Source organism: Podarcis filfolensis (genome assembly GCF_964270895.1).
Source record: "Podarcis filfolensis genome assembly, chromosome: 11".
Classification (NCBI taxonomy): Eukaryota; Metazoa; Chordata; class Lepidosauria; order Squamata; family Lacertidae; genus Podarcis; species Podarcis filfolensis.
Window position 1 is genome coordinate 48,183,988 of NC_139613.1, and position 22,674 is coordinate 48,206,661.

The window sequence follows — 22,674 nt, forward strand, 5'->3', positions numbered from 1 at the left end:
ACTGTGTTATTCGTCTTGCTGTCTGCTGTGGTGGAATTTTATGTGCTTAATTACAGCTAATCATGCTACCTGACCCTGGTCCACCGCATTACAAATGGGGGTGGATCATCATTTATGTATTGTTTTGTGGACTGAAAGCGCCAGTAGTGAATACCGATAGTATTTGTTCCAGAAGTAAAAAATAAAAATCAACAAACACTGGCAATTTCCACTCCTATTTCTGTTTCCTTTGGAATTATCCAACATCCCTAGCTGCAGTTGATGGGAACTGCCCTCAAAACATACCATGTTGAAGATAGCTGCTCTTTTTTTATCTCAGTAATGAATCTCAGGGCAGTGCTATTTAACTTATCCTGCCATTTCTAGCATTTGTGTGTAAAACTGTGTGTAAAACTGTGTGTAAAGCAGGCTTTATATCTGTCCTTGCATTCATGCAGTATATATTGAATCACCACCTAACAATGATTCCAAAATATAATTGGCTGGCCTATCTACGGGCATATATATTTGAAAGCAAGCTTTCATATGCATATCCCTAGCTCATTTATGTGCATTTGATATTTGAACCTAAAAAGCATGCAGTGAAGGCTACTATGTGATGAGATCATAGCAATAACACAAGAAGGGGAGAGAAAAATTCATTCATCCTGGATCCCCTGGAAAGATGACCAGCACAGTCTTCAGTGATGATCTAACTAGGGTCACATATAGGCAGCAGTTTACTGTTGTGCACATATACCGTTGGATTGGAGCCATTGAATCCTTCCTTGCTTGTTGATTCTGACTTCTAGCCTGTCTCATGATTCCTGGCTCCTGGCTCCTGGCTCACCTCACACTGTTGTCCTCAGTCCAGTTCTGACAGACACCATAGAAGACAGAATCAATACTCAAAATGATAGTCTGGAACTCTGAACTGAAACCAGGAAGATGAAACACTCTGGAGATGAATGCCATGCCTTGCATTTAGGAACAAATAAATGAAAAGCCCTACTATAGTATGAAGGACACTGAGCTTGTGGCAGTGCACACAATCTAGGTGACCTAGTGGAATACAAGCTGAACATGAGCCAGTGGTGTAGTGCAGCTGTTAGAAAAGCTATTGCAATCTTTGTCTGTATCAACAGAAACACAATGTCTAAATTACAGGAAGTAACAGTCCCCCCCCTTTTTTTTACATACATATGAAATACTTTATCAAGTTCTGGGTGCCACATTTTTGGAAGAATCTGGATAAACCAGAGCATGTCCAAAAGAGTGGTCTGGTAACCCATAAAAAAAAAGCCTTGTAGAAGAGTTGAAAAAGCTGGGTATGTTTTGCCTGCAGAAGAGAAGATTAAGAAGTGAGAGTCTTAAAATATCTGAGTGGTTTGCGGACATTTTGTACTACATTCAATTAGCCTCCATTCTCTTTCATTCACTTTCCAATAGGTCTTTGCTGAATTTTCAGAGGAAAGAATGTGGTTCCACAAGTTGTGGAAAAAGGAGGTCCAGTCTATAGTTCCTCATTTAAATCTTTGACAGTTCAAAAGAGAAAAGATCTCACTCTTTAAACCCCACCATCCCATCTAGTCATAGAACTAGACTAGTTATGTTTTAATACTTGAATCAAATCTGATCCTATACACTTGCAGAAATGTTTTCTTTTATTTAGTGTCACAATATCCAAGATGTAGTCAGAAATATTATTCTACTTTGTTCATAAGTTTTCATTTGGGGATTTGTTGTTTAGCTTTCTGGCATGGGAGAAGATAGGTTGAAAAACTTTGCTAAGCCTCAGCAACTTGATAGCTTAAATCAGAAGCCTTGCTGGGCTTGCTTGCAGGATTTGAATGAACTAGCAGCTCAGATTTAGCGAAGTTATCTTAATTAACCCTGACTTACACTACATTAATTGAATAATTGATGTTATAACTCACAAGGGTGTTTGCAGTGGTGAAAGGAAAACAAAAGCAGTTTCTTTGTCATTGCCAGTGGAATTGTGTTAAATAATTTATCTTGTTTATTCAGTTAGCTGTCACTAATCTATTAAAAAAACTTTATTTATTTATATACATTTGGAAAAAGGTGTCAACAAAATTTGCTTCCAGGAGGATCATATAATCCACTGAGAAATCTGAAACTCTGTTTTGCTGTTTAGTTGTGTTACAATTTATAAGAGAGGGTGATAGCCAGGTAAGGCATATTCAGAGTAGACCAATTGAAATCAATTTATATCAATTAAACTACTCAGTTATTTGGTGATATCAAACTAAGAGTAGTTTCATTTAAAGATTCTACTTTTTATATCATGAGCATTATTAAGAACAGAAATATGAGTTCTTACTGTTATAATCACTACTTCCTATATTCTACAGACAACACATAATTTATCACACTCTCCTAGATTTACCATTTTGGCTAACCTCACTTTTACTTATAATGACTGTAAAATATGATTAAAGTAATGCATGTTGAAATATGCAAATTTCCCAAAAAGCCTTACAATTTGGAGCTACTAACACACTTGAATCAAGTCGGTGCAAGTCTCTAATGATTCCTGAGAATTGCCATCGATGATTTCTAACTAGGGAAGTAATCATGGTAAAACATGTTCAATAAATTTTTGATCATTGTCAGTGGTAAAGGAAAAAATTGAGGAGAATGTTGATACACCACCAGGCCTGAACCCAGAAACAGAGCCTGTCTAGGCTATCTGCTTCAGACATTCTTTCCATTGACTAGATCCAGCCTCCTAGGAAAAGTGATCACTGTGACAACACAGCTGAATGGGTTAGAGTCGTTAGATGAATAAAGGCTTCACAAGTGTAGGGCTGAGCTAGACAGCCTGTTTCTATTCTGTAAGAGGCACCTTTGAAGAGAAGGAGCTTTATTTAACCATTTTATTTTTTAAAAAAACACACCCTTGTTTCTGAGTCATTCAGACATGGTGGGTGGGGTGAGTAAAAGGCATTGTGTTCTATGAAAGTGATGCCTGGGAGCTTTTCATGAACTATTGTTAAAGGGTGTTCTTGGGCTGCAGAACATCATTAATGACTTTAGTGGATTTTAATTATTGAATTTTTTTCCGCAGATAAGTCACCTTCATTAAAATAATCACTTTTTTAAAAATGACAGTCACATAAAACTGGCTTTTTAATGTTTGTAAGATAGTATGGGAGAGCTGAGCAATTATTTTTGAAAATTACTCAATATAGTTGTTTTCTAGTTTCACCATTGCTCTATTTTTATAGAACAGTACTTAATAGTTTTGGGTGGAATCCAGTGTTCTGCAAGCAGATTTCTGCTCAGGAGACAGGCTTTCATCTTCTCCCTCCTGCAGCCTTTGTGTGGCTGTAAAATCTGTTCCAGAGGGTCCCCCAGCCCTCTGGAGCAAATTTTGAAGGCCCACAGGGGGTGCAGTGGGGAGAATAGAAAGATGAAGTCATACTGCATGCGTGGAATTACATTCTGCATGGGCAGCAATAGATAAACCCATGCCATTTAGACATCTAATTCCTATTATAGGAGCATAAAATCCAGCCATATTTATATTTATGGTGTATAGTTGCAGAGATTGTTGGGGCATACAGATAAAACAAAGCAGTTGGCACTGTTTTTCTTCCCATAGAGCGAGACTGGAGTATTCCCACTTTCCCACTGCATTTACTTCCTAGGAAGTATGTTAGGGATTCCTGTCCAAAGCAGAATAATGAAAATACAGCATAACATATTAATAGTGCAATCCTTTGCGTGTTGTCTCAGAATTAAGATGCATTCGGTTCAATGGAACTAGCTTTCAGATAAGTAGGACTATAGTCTATGAAAGATTCCTTAACATTTACACACATTTACACACTCAAAATGTGAGTGTCGCCATGCTGCAGTTTGCTTGGTCACAGAAAACTATTGACTGATGACAACCTTCAGAGAGCTGCCAGGCCTTCGCAGTAGCATTGGAGGGCAGTGCTGGTGGCAGGAAGCCCAGGCAATCTGCAGAGGAACAGTCACAACAGTCCTCTGCAATTGTTCTGCTGCCACCACTGTCCACTTTACGGATGCCACCAATTGATCCTTCACTCCCAAGTAGGACTCCATGGTTGCCTGGGCAACCTGCTGCCACCTCTTTCCTCTACTTGGGAGGAAGTCTATAGCGGGTTCCTCCATAGATCACCTGGACTGCCCCCACCTCACTTGTGAGAGAAGGTCTAAAGGGAGGGGGGGTTCCTCTCCGTGGCTCATCTGGGCAGCTGCCAACTTCTTCCTTTTCACAGGAGGATGTCTAAAGGGCAAATTGCTTAATTGGCTCCCTCTCATAGATATTTTGGTATTCTAGATTAGACTATGATAAGGATATGAACTCCACTCATTGAACTGTTACTGCAGTACATACGTACGCAGAAAACCATGAGAAAAAATAACCCTGTTGAAGCACATCATGAATGGTATGCCAATCTCTTATGACGAATGTCTTCTACTCCAATGTTGTAATCAAACATGGTAGCCATAGGTGACAAATGAGTAAGCTGGTGGAGGAGGGACAGAATACTCCATTCTACTATGCAGCTAGCATAGAAACCAAGCTTGCCACCGGAGAAGGGACACACACTTTCCCCATTTTCAGCATAAAAATGCATCAGGTTGTCTCAAGAAGGATGGAGCTCTTTGTTTCTCTATCAGTTCCCAGCAGGCTAGCAATACTTTGGTGGGCTAATTTGAAAGGTGTACCAAATGGAAGAAATGTGTGTTCACTAAGTTCATAGTATGGAGGCGTGCTTCACCTATTTAACAAAGATATTTTTTAAAAATATGAACCTCAGCATTTGAATTTTCCTTTAAACTCAAAGCACATTTTCACAGCTGTATGTCATAAATTTGCACATCTCTCCTGTCATACACATCTCCTTCTCACAATGCTGAAATAAAAAAGCTTCCAAGGCCCAGTACACACTAGCAAAGCTTTGACAAATGCAAAAAAAGCAATCTTGCTAGCCAGATTGGTACTTTACTTGTTTAAGCTTTAGTAGTTTTAAGGGACAATTCATTGGATGACAGAGGCCTGTGTGTAAATTGAAGATACTGTGCCCATTGAAAGGTACATTTGGAAGGTAGTACTTCTCAAAACATTTTTTTCTCCCACATAACATTACATTTATCTTGAACTTTCCTATGCATTATTTATATTGAGCCTGAGAGTACACAGGATTAATCACAGATTTTGGACTGTTTTCAATTGTACTTAAAAGAGACCTTTCTCTGTGTGCAAGATACGGAAACCCCTCTGAAGAGAGTGTCAGATGACAGAATTTACCAGTGTCACAGGAGTTTGGTGTATAAATTCACTGTTTAGCCTACTTTTATAATAGAGCTTTATTGCTACTTTAATCCACACCACATGCAGATGACCTGAGCAAACCCCACGGAAAGACAGAAGTCTTGTTGTGTGTATGTGAAACAGTTGCTCAAAATCTGATGCACCAGCTGTGGCTTGACTAGTTTGGAAGTCAAGGGAAACTTGATCTCTTAATCTTTTTTTTTTCACCAGACAGATATTGTAAATAACAACTGTTTCCTAACTGTATTCTGTCAGTTAGGCAGAATACAAGGTTTGAATACAAGGCTTTAAAGAATCATGCTCAATGTGGTCAAAAAGTTATATAGGAAAAGGGCATTAAGAGAAAAGAAATTTATCCCCCCACCCCCAGCAATATTTTTGTCTGGGTTTATTTGTCTTGTTCTGTAGCAGCGGCTGAATATTATGAATGCAGTCCAAAATACAGTGGTACCTTGGTTCTCAAACTTAATCCATTCCAGAAGTCTGTTCCAAAACCAAAGCGTTCCAAAACCAAGGCGCGCTTTCCCATAGAAAGTAATGCAAAATGGATTAATCTGTTTCAAACTCTTGAAAACAACCCCTAAAACAGCAATTTAACATGAACTTTACTGAATAATGAGCCCATTGATCTATAAACTGAAACAATAATCAATGTACTGTACTATAAAATAAATGACAGTATTGTAGATAATTAAAATTAAAATTATTATTTTTTCTTACCTGCACAGATGATAGTCATTGTTTGGATGGGGGGCTTTTATCCATTTCCACAGTCACACAATCAGTCAATCAGTCAGTAGCTGAACTGGGTTCCACCCAGTCACAAAAACAAATTAACCGAAAAAGCCTCAAAATCAAAAATGCAAAATAAATAGCAAAAACAAAAGTGCCAAACTTAATCCATTCTGGAAGTCTGTTTGACTTCCGAAATGTTCAAAAACCAAGGCACAGCTTCTGATTGCTGCAGGTGCCCCGGAAACAATAGCTGACAGCCGCATCGGATGTTCGGCTTCAGAAAAACACTTCCGGGTTTTTGGTGTTTGAGAACCAAGGCGTTTGAGAACCAAGGTACCACTGTATTAAGTGTGCTTGTGCTCCTGTTGAAATCAATGGAACATTGCTGGGTGATTATATTCTCAAATCCCACAGATGTATCTGGCTCCTACCCTATATATATTTTAACTTTAATGTACTTTGATGTAATAGGGACCATTAATGATGGTTTCTGAAGGTAGTAAATTAAGGTAATCGGCAACAAAATGCTACCCAGCAATCAGTGTCTTTTAAGTCTTTCATGACAGAATCCATGCATAATATCTGGGTAGCTTTCAGTGACTAACAGTATATAATGTGAAAGAAACCATTAATACCAGTTGGGATGTAAAGTCTGCTCATGTAGTATGTAAGCCTTTTTTGGCACAGAGTTTGACACACACACACACACACACACACACACACACACACACACACTTCACACCCTCTCTCTGCAGTCAATCACTTTAAAGTGCTTCATAACACATGTTGCAATTAAGCTGTAGAACTTTCTCCCCCCCCCCTCTTTTTCTCTTAATTTTTACTATAGAGAATAACTTTAACAAAGTGCCTCATTAAGTCCATAGCCACAGATTTTATTTTAGGAGAAATGGAATTGAAATAGCTGTAAAACTTGGATTATTGAATGCAGTATAACTCCTAGGTGCTTCCTTAGACAATGGTACCAATGACAATCCATTTTTGTAATGACAGATAAGCACCCTTTATCAGTACTATCCAGTTTCAAAAGGGGGTGCAGTCAGATTTAAATAATTCAATAAGTACTCTATAAGGAACATGGTTAAAGGACTGAAATCTTTTTTTTTTTTTGCTTATGTTAATAAAAATACACTCATCATTCATTTCCCTTCAAATTACTGCTCACAGCAAGGAATTAGCTTCCAAATTCACTTTCAGAAGGTTTCAGATAACCTGAAACCAGAGCCAATTTACATATTTTAATAGGATGATTTATCTTGGAAAAAATATTAATTACAACAAAAAGTCTTTGATTGTTAGGGTTTCTAAGGCAATGCCTTTGTTGGATCCTTTTAATGATGAAGCAGGCTGTCTCTAAAGCAGATTCTGTTCACATTAAAGGAAATGAATGTGAGAGTTTAATGACATGGGGCATCTTTTTTCTTTTTTTAAAGTAGCATTAAGAAAAGTTAGATTGATATGAATAACAATTGAGAACTTTGATATCAAATTGGTATGAAATTATCAAAGTGTTTTCTGTGCATAATGTATAGGTTTGTTTACCACTATTAAATTAGTGTATATAGCATTATTTTGTATTTCGACTGCCAAATATCAGATGCTGTTTTAAAAGCAATTTCATTCATTCACCGGTTCCTCATTGTGGAATGAGGAAAGGTATGTACAGCAGGGCAGAACATGCTGCAGTGATGACATATTCCCATTCTGTATACTTTTATTGCATTTGTAGGTTCTGGATCATGAAATGTGGTGTCTGGTGGGCCACTTTCTTCCATGGCTTTCTGTAGTACATCATGCAAGGAAAAAATGGCCTGGCTATACCCTTTGAGAATATGTGGAGTCTATTTTGAATTTTTTTAAATAAAAGCACAAGGTATGCTATCTCTGAGGAGGATGAACTCTGTTCTGTTAAAAGAACTGTTTGAGAAAATCCCTAGGTCAAAGCTTTCCAAACACTGTATCGTGACACATTAGTCAGTGTGTTGTGCGAATGCTCCCCACACTCCTCCCAGAGCTGGAAAAGGGTTAGTTTAACCCCCAGTTTGCTAGTAAAACTGAATTACTGTGTCGTGAAATGATGCATGTCTAAAAAGTGTGTCACCAACATGAAAAGTTTGGAAAGCTCTATCCTAGGTGAATTCATCAAACCAATTTTAATGTGAAACTGATGTAAAACATAATCCAAATAAATATTCTGAAAAGCTCAAACTTTTATATTGATAGGTTTGTTTTGTTTCTACAAGCAGTAATTAACTTTTAGCTCTTTCATAAAATGTTTATTGCAGGACTCTAATGTTATGTATAGCCTAAATTTCCTAAAGTTGCTAATACTTTTAACATAACTTCTTTTGGAATGCCTAGAAACAGAAGGACTAGTCTTTGTTTCTTTTCTGATATAATACCTGTTTTTGTTTATGTGCACCACAGTCTTCTATTATTTGTGGCCAGCATTTTTTAAAAAACAAGATGCTATTGCATTTATAAAGAATATTACTCTACGGCTCTTCAAGTATACTGTTATTTTAAAACTATTTTTTGAGCTCTTTTCTATATATTCATAGATAAGTTAGCTTGCATTTTTCAAAATACAGTTTTGACATTTGATGCCTTAGCCTTCATTCTATGCCCTTAAAATACTCTTCATTATATTAACTTTATCAAATGCTTAAGGTATATTTTCCTTTATTTGAGATCGTCAGTAAAGAGCTAATGCTGGTTATGGCAGTCCTCCATACCCAATGAGTTAACGATTTGCCTTGCAAATTTATATTCTGCTTTATGTGCCATGAGCCAGATTATAAGGTATGTGACAGAATGCGAAAATATATACATGTGTGAAAATGATTTCCTAGTGCACTGCTCCTGCTGCATTTAATGCCCGTTATCTATTAACACTGCAAGCAGAATCGATAAAAGCAATCAAGTTTATTCATAGCCACAAGTTAACATGAGACTAATCATTGCTGACAAGATTGGGTCAGATACAAGTTTTGATAAGGTCAGCATTGGTTGCTTTAATTAATGTTTCTGTCTGTCAACAAAAGATAACATTTTTGTTTTTATGTCCAAAGTCCCACATTGCTGCCTTGTGTTCGTTATTTACTGTCTAAGAATGCATTATGAGCAGAGATTGTGTACAGCAAAAGCCATAGTGAGGTTTCAATACCTGTGGGACCAGAATGTATGAAAGTGTTAGCAATAATCGTTGGACTGGTCCTGTCCTATAGACGCTGAGCATTTAGTGACCTCACTGCCTGCTGCTGCACATTCTGAACCAGTCTGTAGTACATTTGCACATGCTTAGAGCTCCTGCCATGGGGTTGAAAATGCTGTTTCATGGGGTGTAGATGTACAGTAATGTGGGGTGCTGGTTATGCCTCTGGATGCTGATGCATGTCCTAGGGATGCTGGTGGCGCTGTGGTCTAAACCACTTAGCCTCTTGGTCTTGCCAATCAGAAGGTTGATGGTTCGAATCCCCGCGACAGGGTGAGCTCTCATTGCTCTGTTCCAGCTCCTGCTAACCTAGCAGTTCAAAAGCACGCCAGTGCAAGTAGATAAATAGGTACCACTGTGGCGGGAAGATAAATGGCATTTCTGTGTTCTCTGGTTTCCGTCATGGTGTCCCATTGTGCCAGAAGCGGTTTAGTCATGCTGGCCACATGACCCAGAAAGCTGTCTGTGGACAAACACCGGCTTCCTTGGCCTGAAAGTGGGATGAGTGTCGCAACCCCATAGTAGCTTTGACTGGACCTAACCGTCCAGGGGTCCTTTACCTTTACCTGTGTGTCCTAGGCATGTTCCCTGTCTTTGCATTTTTTACCTTAGTTGGAAGGATACCTGTGCAAGTACTGGTGTATGCACACAGAGTTCTCTACAGCAAGTGTGGGCAACATTTTTCAGCCCCAAAGGCAACATTATCTGGACGGCAACATTGCAAGGGCCACTTTCCAGTGGGGAATGTGGGTGAGGCAGAAGGAAAGGTGGGAAAAGAAATGGATGTGACTCCTGCATTTGTACAGTATTGCAGCTATACAAAAGCCAGAGGGGTTTATAGACATGCTTTGACATGCATCCCTCCCATCTAGGCAAGCAAGTTGGAGTGATTATCACAGTTCAAGGACTCATTCCAGGCAGGCAAAAGGACTCATGAAGGCTTTGGCATAAACTGGAGGGCCAGAGGGAGAACCCTGGAAGGCCATTTTTGGCTTATGGGCTTGAGATTCCCCACCATGAGGGTGAGAACACTGACCGGGATCTTCATACCTGTGGAGGTAGCCCTGTGTGTGCATATATCTGTGTTTGCGTAGTCTTGCTTTGAACTTGCATGGCCACCCTTCTTTGGGAATGATGCTGAGCATTCTACACTGGCTCCCAGTACGTTTCCGAGCACAATTCAAAGTATTGCCCCTGACTTTTAAAGCCCTAAACAGCTTCAGTACTGTACCTGAAGGAACGCCTCCACCTCCATCGTTCAGCCCAGACACTTAGGTCCAGCTCTGTAGGCCTTCTGGCAGTTCCCTCACTGTGAGAAGTGAAGTTACAGGGAACCAGGCAGAGGGTCTTTTCGGTAGTGGCACCCTCCCTGTGGAACACCCTCCTTTCCGATGTCAAGGAGATAAATAACTACACAAATTTTAGAAGACATCGGAAGGAGGCCTTGTATCAGGAAGTTTTTTGATGTCTCACTGTGTTTTTATATTTTGTCGTTAAGTCACCCAGAGTGGCTATGGCAACCCAGTCATATGGATGGGCTATTATTATTATTATTATTATTAAACAGGGAACATGACGCCAGCTTGTGTGTGGCACAAAGTGAGCAGGGCTAGTTTACATATTCTTGCTTTCCTTTTTTTGTATTTAGTACCTCTGGTTACTGCATAGCAAGCAGCCAAATATTCTGATGTAAAAGTTGTTTACTATTCCACTACCCTTATTGCACAAAAAGAAAGCTGTATGAAGAACAGCTTATGCCATTTCATACAGTTCTAGCTGTGAGGTGCCTTGCATATATTGTGGGGCTACAACCTGCATCAGCCTTAGCCAGCCTGTCCAAAAGCCAGGGATGATGGATGTTGTAGTACAACAACATCTGGAGGGTGCCAGGTTGACTACCTCTGTTCTAGTGGGTCTGTAATAGCCCACCCCAAACCCATTGTTGTTGTTTTCCAAACCAGTTTAGTGCCGTTCATTTTGTGGGCTGCTCTGTGAGTAGAATAATCACCATTCTAAGTGGATGAAAACTTTAAACCTGCTATTCTTGCAGCTGTCATATGATGTGCAGCTGTTTAGATGATAGCTGGGCTCTGCGGATCATGGAAACACACTCCCATTTATAAAGTCCTTTAGCACACTACTGGGATTTCAGCTTCTCCAAAGTGCTTTTGAGAACAGAGCACCATTTCAATATATGATTAGCAAAGAAAATATTAAAATTACGCTAAAAAAGGTATATGTGATCACAAAGGTAGACTCGTATGTGAATAAATTGTCATTGCTAATTAAATTTTTTTTGGGGGGGGGGTTCTTATTTTGAAAGAGATCTGGAATGGTCAGCCCAAAGAAGTTTTTATTGCCCTATAATTTCCTTTCCCAATGGAAATATGTGGTGTTTCTTTAACTGTACGGTTTTTTTTCCAGGGATACTAATGGAAAATCGAAACCAGTAATTTCTTTGCTTTTCTGATATTGGGTGGATCCAGATAGCTGCCACATGCCAGACTAAGACGCCCTCAGGTGTCTGTTAGAACAATGGTGGACTTTAACTAGTGTTTACAAATCCACTTCACGTTCTTGATTGCAATTTTGTTTGAAGCTAACCATGGTTAATATTAACAATGGTGCAAATGCAATTCTTTTCAAAAAAATGAATTTTTAAAAATGCAAACTCACATTTAAGAGGAGGCAAAGAGTGTGAAAGCCCACGGTTCACTCACAATATCTCAATCCTGCTTAAGGGACTGGACATATTAGATTTGCACTAGGTTTCATTCAAATCCAAGAAAACTAGGAAATCCCTCAGTGAAAGGGATTAGCGAGAGTGTTCCAAGCTAGTATCCTTGAATGAAAACCATCCCCTAACCATTACCTTTTTGTTGATTGTTATGCAAGAGTGTGCCATCTCATTTCAGATCCTGTCCTCTTTCATGCAACTATCTACCACTGCCAGATTTTTTTAAAGATTTTTTTTTTTTACTACTGCAACTATTTCTCATAATCTCAAACAATGCTATCTTTCCACTAGTTATAGTGGATAGCCAGTCTGTCAGTAGTTTGTCTCTAACTAAGTTTTACTCATAGTAGATTCAATGAAATTAATGGACCCAGGTGACACGTCTATTAATTTTCAATAGGTCTACTCTGAGTAGGACTAACATTGGATTCTACCCAATACCTTTTATAAGGTGAAGGACCCCTGAATGGTTAAGTCCAGATGAATTTGACTATGGGGTGTGGCGCTCATCTCCGCTTTCAGGCTGAGGGAGCTGGCGTTTGTCCGCAGACTTTTCCAGGTCATGTGGCCCGCATGACTAAACCACTTCTGGCGCAATTAAACACTGATGGAAGGTAGAGCACACAGAAACGCCATTTTCCTTCCCACTGCATCAATACCTATTTATCTATTTGTGCTGGTATGCTTTCTAACTGCTAGGTTGGCCGGAGCTCAGACAGAGCTTCCAATAAGTATCAGCATTTACCTTGACATGTCATTTCTACGGTGACACTCACTTATGTAATCTTCCATCTGGGGGTCTTGAAAAGTGGTCACTGGGTATCTTTTTAAAAATGTTCTTTATAAACCAACATAACTGACATATGAAACTTTCAACCCCTTTATAGTTTGTGTTGTCAGTGTTGTTCATCCAGTCACGAGGAATCCTTGAGACCTTTATATTAATGTATCATTTAGAAGTGCATTTCTGCGTACTGTAGATAGAGTTAAATCTTCTACATTTTTTTTGCTAATATAAACACTTTAGCAATGCTAATCAGTTGTACTGATTTTCTGTTTTGATTTTCCTTAATAATTAAGCAAAAGAACTAGGATGCAATCAAGTTGTACACTAGGGGGTTCATGCAAATAGTTGAGTCTTCTTTTTTACATTAATCTTTTTTGTTAGAGGCATTCAGTAGGAAATTTATTGACATTTTAAGAAAAGGAAATACAATTTACCTGCATAATCTGCTTTAATAAGGGAAATCACTGCTTCATTGGAAATTAAACTGCAAGTGCACAACTTTTCATTCCTGGTTAATATAGCTCATTGACTACCACAGTATTAATGCTACTTAAGGAGCTTTCAAATCTTGACATGCATAGAACAAAGGGCTTGTGTAGCTGAGAAGTGCAGAAACCCATGAATGTAATTTAGCTCAGTCCAGTCTTATGCTGGTTTTTCCTCAACTATGCTCTGATAATGGAAGCAAATCTAGAATGGATATTGCTGCTCACAGGATATTTGCAGCTCAATGGCAGGATGTTTGCTTTGAATGCAAAAGATCCCCGTTTCAATACCTGGCATATCTAGATAGGAATGTTGTCTGTCTAAAATGCCAGAGAGCTGCTGTTAGTCAGTGTTGACAATACTGAGCTAGATGGACCAGTGGTGTGGCTTGTTTTAAGGTGGCTTTCTATGATCCTAGGCAGCAGTCTTGCTTGCTGTGGCTACACTGGTGTCTTGTGCAATAAACATAGAAACTTCTAAGAGCAGAGTCACATCCCATGGACAAGCCAATATTTACCAGTGATCTATGGCTTGTTGGAAACAAATGCATCCTAAAGACCTTTCACTGTCATTCTTTTAGTCCCTCTCCCCCTACTCTTTCAAGGGCTGTGTTAATCATCTATGAGTTCTGTTGATTATGTCCCTAGAAGCAGAATTAGAGCAATGAAGGAAACCCATTTATAAATAGTCAGTGGAAAGTTGATTGAGGCTGCAGTCCTGTATTTACAGACCCTCCAAGCGTGCCTATTTTCCAGGGATGTCCCTGAATTTAGAGAAGCTGTCCCGGTTTCTGATTTGACCCCAGAATGTCCCGCTCTTTCTTAGGATGTCCCTAATTTCATTGGAGAAATGTTGAGGGTATGGTAGGATGTCCCTATTTTCATCAGAGAAATGTTGCAGGATATGGAGTTATCCGATCCTTAAGCTGTCTAAAGGCAGCCCTGTATAGGGAAGTTTTTTAATGTTTAATGTTTTATTATGTTTTTCTATATATTGGAAGCCTCCCAGAGTGGCTGGGGCAACCCAGTCAGATGGGCTGGATATAAATAGTAAAATTATTATTATGGAATAGGACGTACCTACTTTCTTCAGATAAATGTTGGAGGGTATGTACTTACACAGCTCAGGACCGCAATACCTCAAGGACCGCCTTTCTCCATATGAACCTACCTGGACCCTGAGAACATCTTCTGAGGCCCTTCTTTGTGTGCCTCCTCCATGATAAGTCCAGAGGGTGGCAATGTATCTTTTCTGCAGTGGTTCTCCATTTGTGGAATGCTCTCCCCAGGGAGAATATGCTGGCGTCTTCATTATACACCTTTAGGTGCCAGGTGAAAACGTTCCTCTTTACCCAAGCCTTTGGCTGATTGACATCCAATGCTCCTTTAAAATGTGTTGTGGAAGGGGGGGGGATAATTGGGTTGTTTTTGTTTTTGTTATGTATTCTGTGTTTTTATAGTGTGCTTTTATGTTGTGAACTGCCCTGAGACCTGTGGGTATAGGGCAGTATACAAATTAAATTAATTATTAATAGTAATTATACTCACTAGCTGGAAGTAAGCGCCACTTAACTCAGTGGAACCTACTTTTGAGTAGGCATGCTATGACTGCACTGCATATTAAATAAACAAAAGTGACCTGTGTGATCTAGTCTGTTGCATCCGAGAACTGCATCCGAGAACATCCCCTACCTTGCTGAAGAAGATACTAAAATGCAATTCTCGACTCCTTCATGTCACTGGAAGTATGAGTTCTTCCCCACTTATACAATGATAACCTGTGCCAAGTTTATTGTGCTTTCCACCATTCAGACACCAATTCTTATTTTCATATGTCCACTCCTATAGTCCCATCTGAAACAGGTTGCTTCATCCTCCATCAATGTAAGGTTGGACTTGGTTGTAACAAGTACCTAACAGTAATATTAGCAATTGTTTTCTCTTTTCACACAGGGCTATTCTGTGAAAAAGATGGTTCTTTATTTGGATTGGTTTGTTCACTTCCCTCTCATACTTTTGTACCACTGGGTGACCGCAACTTTATCCCTAAATCTTGAGGATCCAAATGTCTGTAGCCACTGGGAGAGGTAACATTTAAGAGCTATTTTGCTAGTAGTTTATGTCCATATTTATGTTTATTTAAAGTGCATACTGCATGTATGAAAACAGATCTGTGTTCTCTATATCCCAAAGCAGCTATATAGAAAAAAATGCATCACTGAGACACACACACACGCACATTCTACTTTTAAATATATCCATGCCTGGAATGGGAAATAAAAACCGTAACAGTGGTACCTTGGATTACAAACACTTTGGGTTACAAATTCCACTAACCCGGAAGTAGTACCTTGGGTTGAGAACTTTGCCCCAGGGTGAGAATGGAAATCGCGCGCCAGCAACACTGTGGCAGCAGGAGGCCCCATTAGTGAAAGCATGCCTCAGGTTAAGAACGGTTTCGGGTTAAGAATGGACCTCTGGAATGAATTAAGTTCATAACCCGAGGTACCACTGTATAAATACCAGACACACTATAAATGGATACCTTTAATCCAATTAACTCTGTGGGAGAATGTGCATATTCAAATTAGCCCTATTGGAAGCCATCCCGGTGTAATTATGAAGCTTTTAAAATCTACCTTAGAACTTGTTGGTTTAATTATTTTCACATGAGAGGAAAATACAGCTATAATTTCACTTCAGTGTGTCTTCCACTGGCAGCTCTGTGCATACAAAGGGATGTGTGCACGGATCTGTCGCCTTTGCTTAAATGAATGAAGGAATTACATATACAGGAGGAGCACAGCATATCCACTGGAGTTCTCATGCATACAAAGAGTTGAAGGGCTGTGGGTGAACATTATCACCATACCAAGCTTGCAAAAGCAAATTCAGATGCTGTTTTTACTCATTTTGGAGCCTTTAATTTTTTGTGTCTTTTCATGTAAACATCTGAAGCATTGATTGCATGTTGTTTGATCCAGCATTAGTTGTGCTTGGAGTAGACCTACTGAAATCAATGGGATTTACCGTAAGTTTGCCTAAACTTAAGTCTCATAGATTTCAAATGGCCTTCTCTAAGCATAACAAAGTCTGAATCTAGCCCCTAAAACTAGTAGAAACCATCATTTTATGCATATATATATGTATATATATATATATATATATATATATATATATATATATATATGTTTGACTAGTGATTATTTCTAAACATAGTATTCTTTCATTCTTTCATTCTTCTTCCAATATTTAGGGGTGTGGCAAAAGGGAAGAACATATAAACCACCATCTGGAAAGTTACCATACCACTAGCAGTTGCACTGGAATAGATGGTAGTCAACAAATTACACTTTTTTCTTTGGCAATGATAAACAGAAACAGCTGGCCTGTGTAATTCATGTAGGTGCTCTCCAAGGAACCTTTATAGTTACTGTATTTAGACTTTTCATACATATTTTTGAGGGGTATTCATTCATTTATTTTTTTAAAAAAACAAAACAAGTTTATTCAGATGAGCTCCACATAATGAAACTGCTGTAGATTTGGAATTAAGGAAGCAGGATTTCAATTCTCACATATTCAAATCTAAGTGGCGAGATTGCTTTTCTAGCTGCAAATCACATTTTCCCACATTTTGTGGTCATCATTTTCACAGTAAGAATATTTGTATGGATCATCCAACTGTAGCACCACATCTGCTATATTATTGGAAATTTTATTAAAATGTTAACTATGAACAATAATGCAGAAAAGCATTCTGGTTCACAATCCATTTCTAATGTTTGCTGTGTTGCCCTCCTTTATCTGTTGGGACACTTCTGAACACAAATGGTAGAAGGTGGAAGAAAACATTGCCTTAAAAAGTGGAAAACTCCTTTAGTAGATGCTGGCTGAAAACAGGCACTTACTTTCGGCTGTGACAAAACATTAGATGAATATATGCACTCAGATCTGCACCAAAGAAAAAAGTTTGCCGCTCATCCTCATAGTTTACAATACTTTTCTTCAATCAGAGATGTAACTACTGTATAGTAAGCAGATAGTATTTGATGTAGAACAACTTAAAGACTAATTGATTGGTTTTGTCTGAAACATGGTGAGTGTTCACTTGCACAGATAATATCTCTGAAATGTTGGTAAACCTATATATTTGTTTCTCTCATAATTATACTTTATTTAACTTAACAATCATTCTAGTACAGTACATACTTAATATTTTTGTTTTGTTTCTGTGCAGCTATTCTGTTACAGTCCAAGAATCCTATCCACACCCTTTTGATCAAATTTACTATACCAGCTGCACAGACATTCTGAACTGGTTTAAATGCACACGACACAGGTGATTCGCTTATAAACAATAAACTATGTTCTTATATTGCTTTGCTAGAATAATCCTTTGTAGGTGATTAAAGATTGTTTCACGTTAAAAAGAGTCTAGAATAATTTATATCAAGCACAAATGAGATCGTATGAGTGCAACCATAGTTTGCATGCCGGCATGTGTGTGCTTCTGGGTATAAGTTATCTAAAGTAAGACTATGAGGTAGATAATCCTCTCAAGTGCTCACTGTATTTTACAAAGGATTATTGGGCTGTGGAAGATTGTGTGAGGCACTAGTGTGAAAATATGTTCCCTTTCTTTAGAGAATTACAGAGAGACTTATAATGTTGATGCAGTGGCTTATTCAGTTTTTACTATCTGAAAATAGGAATTGATCAAGCAGTTCTGTAGCATGCCTGCCATATATTTTGATGGATCTTGTTATATGGGATATAACCATAGAGGGTGGTCATTTTGCAATGCTTCTTGAACAGTAGAGAAATGAGGCCACTTCAGATTTTATGCTTGTACTGATGGTGCCATGAGCCACTGCAGTAACGTATGCTGTGACTCTGGTATGTGTTTTTCTCATGGTGGCCCCAGTTCCCTGGAATTCTCACTTTATTTTCTGCCAAGCCTCCCCAAATTACTGTATTTTATATCTGTTCTTAATAATGATAGGATTAATGGTTTTTCTTTCTTTCTCTACACCACTCAGGTATTCCTTGAATGTAGAGCAGTTACTAAATTCTGAAATAAATAAATTCCTCTTCAAGTTCAGCTCAATTAAATTAGTGGGTATAAGTGCACAAATTCTGCTGTGTTAACCCTGTGCTGGATCTTGACACTCAAATCTATCCCCCTAAGAGGTAACGAATGTGGTGTTCTCCAGATGGTGTTGGATTGCAGCTCTCATCATCCTAAACTATAGATCCCCAAGCCAAACGGAGGACATAGATGATGCCTTCCTGGAACAGATGGCCAAGCATGCAAAAGGAAGGGAGATAGTAGTAATGGGGGACTTCAATTACCCGGATATTTGTTGGATGTCAAACTCAGCCAAGAGCATAAGGTCAAACAGATTCCTCACTGGCCTTGCAGACAACTTCATTGTCCAGAAAGTGGGAGAAGCAACAAGAGGAACAGCCATTTTAGATCTGGTCCTAACCAATGTTGATGACCTGGTTAGTGGGGTAGAAGTGGAAGGATCATTAGGCGCGAGTGATCATGCTCTTCTGAAGTTTACTATACAGCAGAAAGGAGCAGCCAAGCATACTAGGACTCAATTTCTTGACTTTAAGAAAGCCGACTTCATAAAACTTAGGGAAGTGCTGGGTGAGATCCCATGGACAGTAGTACTAAAAGGAAAGGGAGTTCATGATGGCTGGGAGTTTGTTAAGAGGGAGATACACAACTTCAGGCAATACCAATGAGACGGAAACATGGAGGGTACCTAAAGAAGCCAGGGTGGCTATCTAAAGAACTTTTAACTGAGTTAAGATTAAAAAAGGATGTGTACAAAAAATGGAAAAGGGGGGAAACCACCAAAGAGGAATTCAAACAAATAGCCAGCACGTGTAGACACAAAGTCAGAAAAGCTAAAGCACAGAATGAACTCAGGCTTGCTAGAGAGGTTAAAAGCAACAAAAAAGGCTTTTATGGGTATGTTCGTAGCAAAAGGAAGAACAAAGAAACAGTGGGGTCACTCAGAGGAGAAGATGGTGAAATGCAAACAGGGGACACAGAAAGGGCTGAACTCCTCAATGCCTTCTTTGCCTCAGTCTTCTCCGATAAAGAAAACAATGCCCGACCTGAAGAATTAGGAGCAAATGATTCAGCAGAGGAAACACAGCCCAGAATAACTAAGGAGATAGTACAAGAATACTTGGCTAGTTTAGATGTATTCAAGTCTCCAGGGCCAGATGAACTGCATCCAAGAGTATTAAAAGAACTGGCAGATGTGATCTCAGAACCACTGGCAGTCATCTTTGAGAATTCCTGGAGAACAGGCGAAGTCCCGGCAGACTGGAGGAGGGCAAATGTTGTCCCTATTTTCAAAAAGGGGAAAAGAGAGGACCCAAATAATTACCGCCCAGTCAGTCTGACATCAATACCAGGGAAGATTCTGGAGCAGATCATTAAGCAAACAGTCTGTGAGCACCTAGAAAGGAATGTTGTGATCACCAATAGTCAGCATGGATTTCTGAAAAATAAGTCATGTCAGACTAACCTGATCTCGTTTTTTGACAGAATTACAAGCCTGGTAGATGAAGGGAACGCAGTGGATGTAGCCTACCTTGATTTCAGGAAGGCATTTGACAAAGTGCCCCATGATATTCTTGTAATGAATATCATAAAGATATTCTTTATGATAAAGAAGATGGTAAAATGCGGTCTTGACTATGCTACCACTCAGTGGATTTGTAACTGGCTGACTGACCGAACCCAAAGGGTGCTCATCAATGGTTCCTCTTCATCCTGGAGAAGAGTGACTAGTGGGGTGCCACAGGGTTCTGTCTTGGGCCCGGTCTTATTCAACATCTTTATCAATGACTTGGATGATGGACTCAAGGGCATCCTGATCAAATTTGCAGATGACACCAAACTGGGAGGGGTGGCTAACACCCCAGAGGACAGGATCACACTTCAAAACGACCTTGACAGATTAGAGAACTGGGCCAAAACAAACAAGATGAATTTTAACAGGGAGAAATGTAAAGTATTGCACTTGGGCAAAAAAAATGAGAGGCACATATACAAGATGGGTGACACCACAAACTTGACATGAGCCAACAGTGTGACGCGGCAGCTAAAAAAGCCAATGCAATTCTGGGCTGCATCAATAGGAGTATAGCATCTAGATCAAGGGAAGTAATAGTGCCACTGTATTCTGCTCTGGTCAGACCTCACCTGGAGTACTGTGTCCAGTTCTGGGCACCACAGTTCAAGAAGGACACTGACAAACTGGAACGTGTCCAGAGGAGGGCAACCAAAATGGTCAAAGGCATGGAAACGATGCCTTATGAGGAACGGCTAAGGGAGCTGGGCATGTTTAGCCTGGAGAAGAGGAGGTTAAGGGGTGATATGATAGCCATGTTCAAATATATAAAAGGATGTCACATAGCGGAGGGAGAAAGGTTGTTTTCTGCTGCTCCAGAGAAGCGGACACGGAGCAATGGATCCAAACTACAAGAAAGAAGATTCCACCTAAACATTAGGAAGAACTTCCTGACAGTAAGAGCTGTTTGACAGTGGAATTTGCTGCCAAGGAGTGTGGTGGAGTCTCCTTCTTTGGAGGTCTTTAAGCAGAGGCTTGACAACCACATGTCAGGAGTGCTCTGATGGTGTTTCCTGCTTGGCAGGGGGTTGGACTCGATGGCCCTTGTGGTCTCTTCCAACTCTATGATTCTATGATTCTATTCTATGATTCTAAACCATTGGCCATGATGATGGAGTCTTGTGGGAGATGGAGTCCAACAACATCTGGAGGGTATTGACTACCTCTGGGGTAGATTGGTTATGTCTGATCAATCCAGTTTCCCACATATGAAGGATGCATTGCTGGCTTGAGTTCTAATTATTATTCAGCTTGTTTATGTTTGTATCTGAAAGTCTTAAGATATTTTTTGAAATAGTTGAACAGTCCAATATAGAATTAGTGAGAGGAATACTTAATTAACAAAGGAAAAGGAGGGTTGATTTATAGGTCAGCAATATCCCTAATTATCCATAGTTGGTTATATTCAAGTACTTGTTAACAAATTTTGCTTTCATGTGTTTTAATAGAATCAGTTACCGTACTGCCTATAGGCATGGAGAAAAAACTATGTACAGGCGGAAATCTCAGTGTTGCCCTGGATTTTATGAAAGCAGAGAAATGTGTATCCGTAAGTAAACTGATTTTTGCTACTATCACGTTAGAATTTGTTTAAGTAATCAAGATTTCAGTTCTATGCATGCAACTCTTGAAGTGTATTAGTGTTTCCCATGACTATCTGATCTCTGAGAACGAGTCCAAATGACCATTGCCTGAGAACTCAAATGCTTCTTTAAAGAAATGTGAGGCTGGTTTGGTGATTTGCTGATGAGTATCTTGACATCCGCTGTGGGGCAATTGAGGGGAAAGCGCACAGTACCTGACGGGAGGCAAGGGTAGAGTCAGGGGCTGTCTTCATTTGGCACTGTGCAAGTGAGAAGTTGCTGACTGTCTATCAATCTGTGGCATTGACTGCTGACACTAACAGAGGCTCTTAATCAGTTAGCAGTTTGTTTCCAAGCCCAATTCAATACACTCACATTAGTGTTCAAAGTCCTTAAACGACTTACGCCCCAAGTATATGGAGGGGAAACACCTCCTTCCCTGCATATATTCTCAGGGTACAGATCAGCAGAGGGAGGTAAAAAAGGTAAAGGACCCCTGGACGGTTAGGTCCAGTCAAAGGCGACTATGGGGTATGGTGCTCATCTCGCTTTCAGGCTGAGGGAGCCGGCATTGGTCCACAGACAGCTTTCTGGGTCATGACTGAACTGTTTCTGGCACAATGGGACACCGTGACAGAAACCAGAGTGCGTGGAAATGTTGTTTCCCTTCCCGCCGCAGCGGTACCTATTTATCTACTTGCACTGGCATGCATTCAAACTGCTAGGTTGGCAGGAGCTGAGACAGAGCAACGGGAGCTCACCCTGTTGTGGGAATTCGAACTGCTGACCTACTGATCGGCAAGCCCAAGAGGCTCAGTGGTTTAGACCACAGCGCCACCCGCGTCCCATCTTGAGGGAGCCATCTTGGTAGCTCCACTGCTCTAATAAGTTCAGTGTTCGTGTGGCTTGGGAGAGGGCATTTTCTGTGGCAGCTACTAGATGGCGGAATTCCCTTCCCACATAGCTATGCCTTGCACCTTCATTGTAAGGTTTCCATTGTATTTTAAAGACGGACCACTTTGCCCTGGCATTCAATACCTGAGATATACTTCTTCAGGACCCACCCTATTACTATGATTATAATTTGTTTTAAACTGTTTTAAAAATTTGATTTCAAATTGTTGAACCTGCCTTGGGACTGT

General features: G+C 39.7%; 1 protein-coding gene across 2 annotated transcripts in view; it reads left to right on the plus strand.

Moving 5' to 3' along the window:
• The window catches only part of MEGF10 (multiple EGF like domains 10), a 115,544-nt gene that overhangs the window by 12,844 nt on the left and 80,026 nt on the right, over positions 1–22,674 (plus strand). The window contains exons 1-4 of one of the 2 annotated variants that reach the window (XM_083576587.1): positions 8,828–8,866; positions 15,241–15,374; positions 17,528–17,629; positions 21,398–21,498. In XM_083576587.1, coding sequence (XP_083432713.1) covers positions 8,843–8,866; positions 15,241–15,374; positions 17,528–17,629; positions 21,398–21,498 — 361 coding nt within the window. In that variant the 5' untranslated portion in view covers positions 8,828–8,842. Of the gene's footprint in view, positions 1–8,827; positions 8,867–15,240; positions 15,375–17,527; positions 17,630–21,397; positions 21,499–22,674 lie in introns of those variants that run through there. The other variant, XM_083576588.1, reaches the window with a different exon arrangement.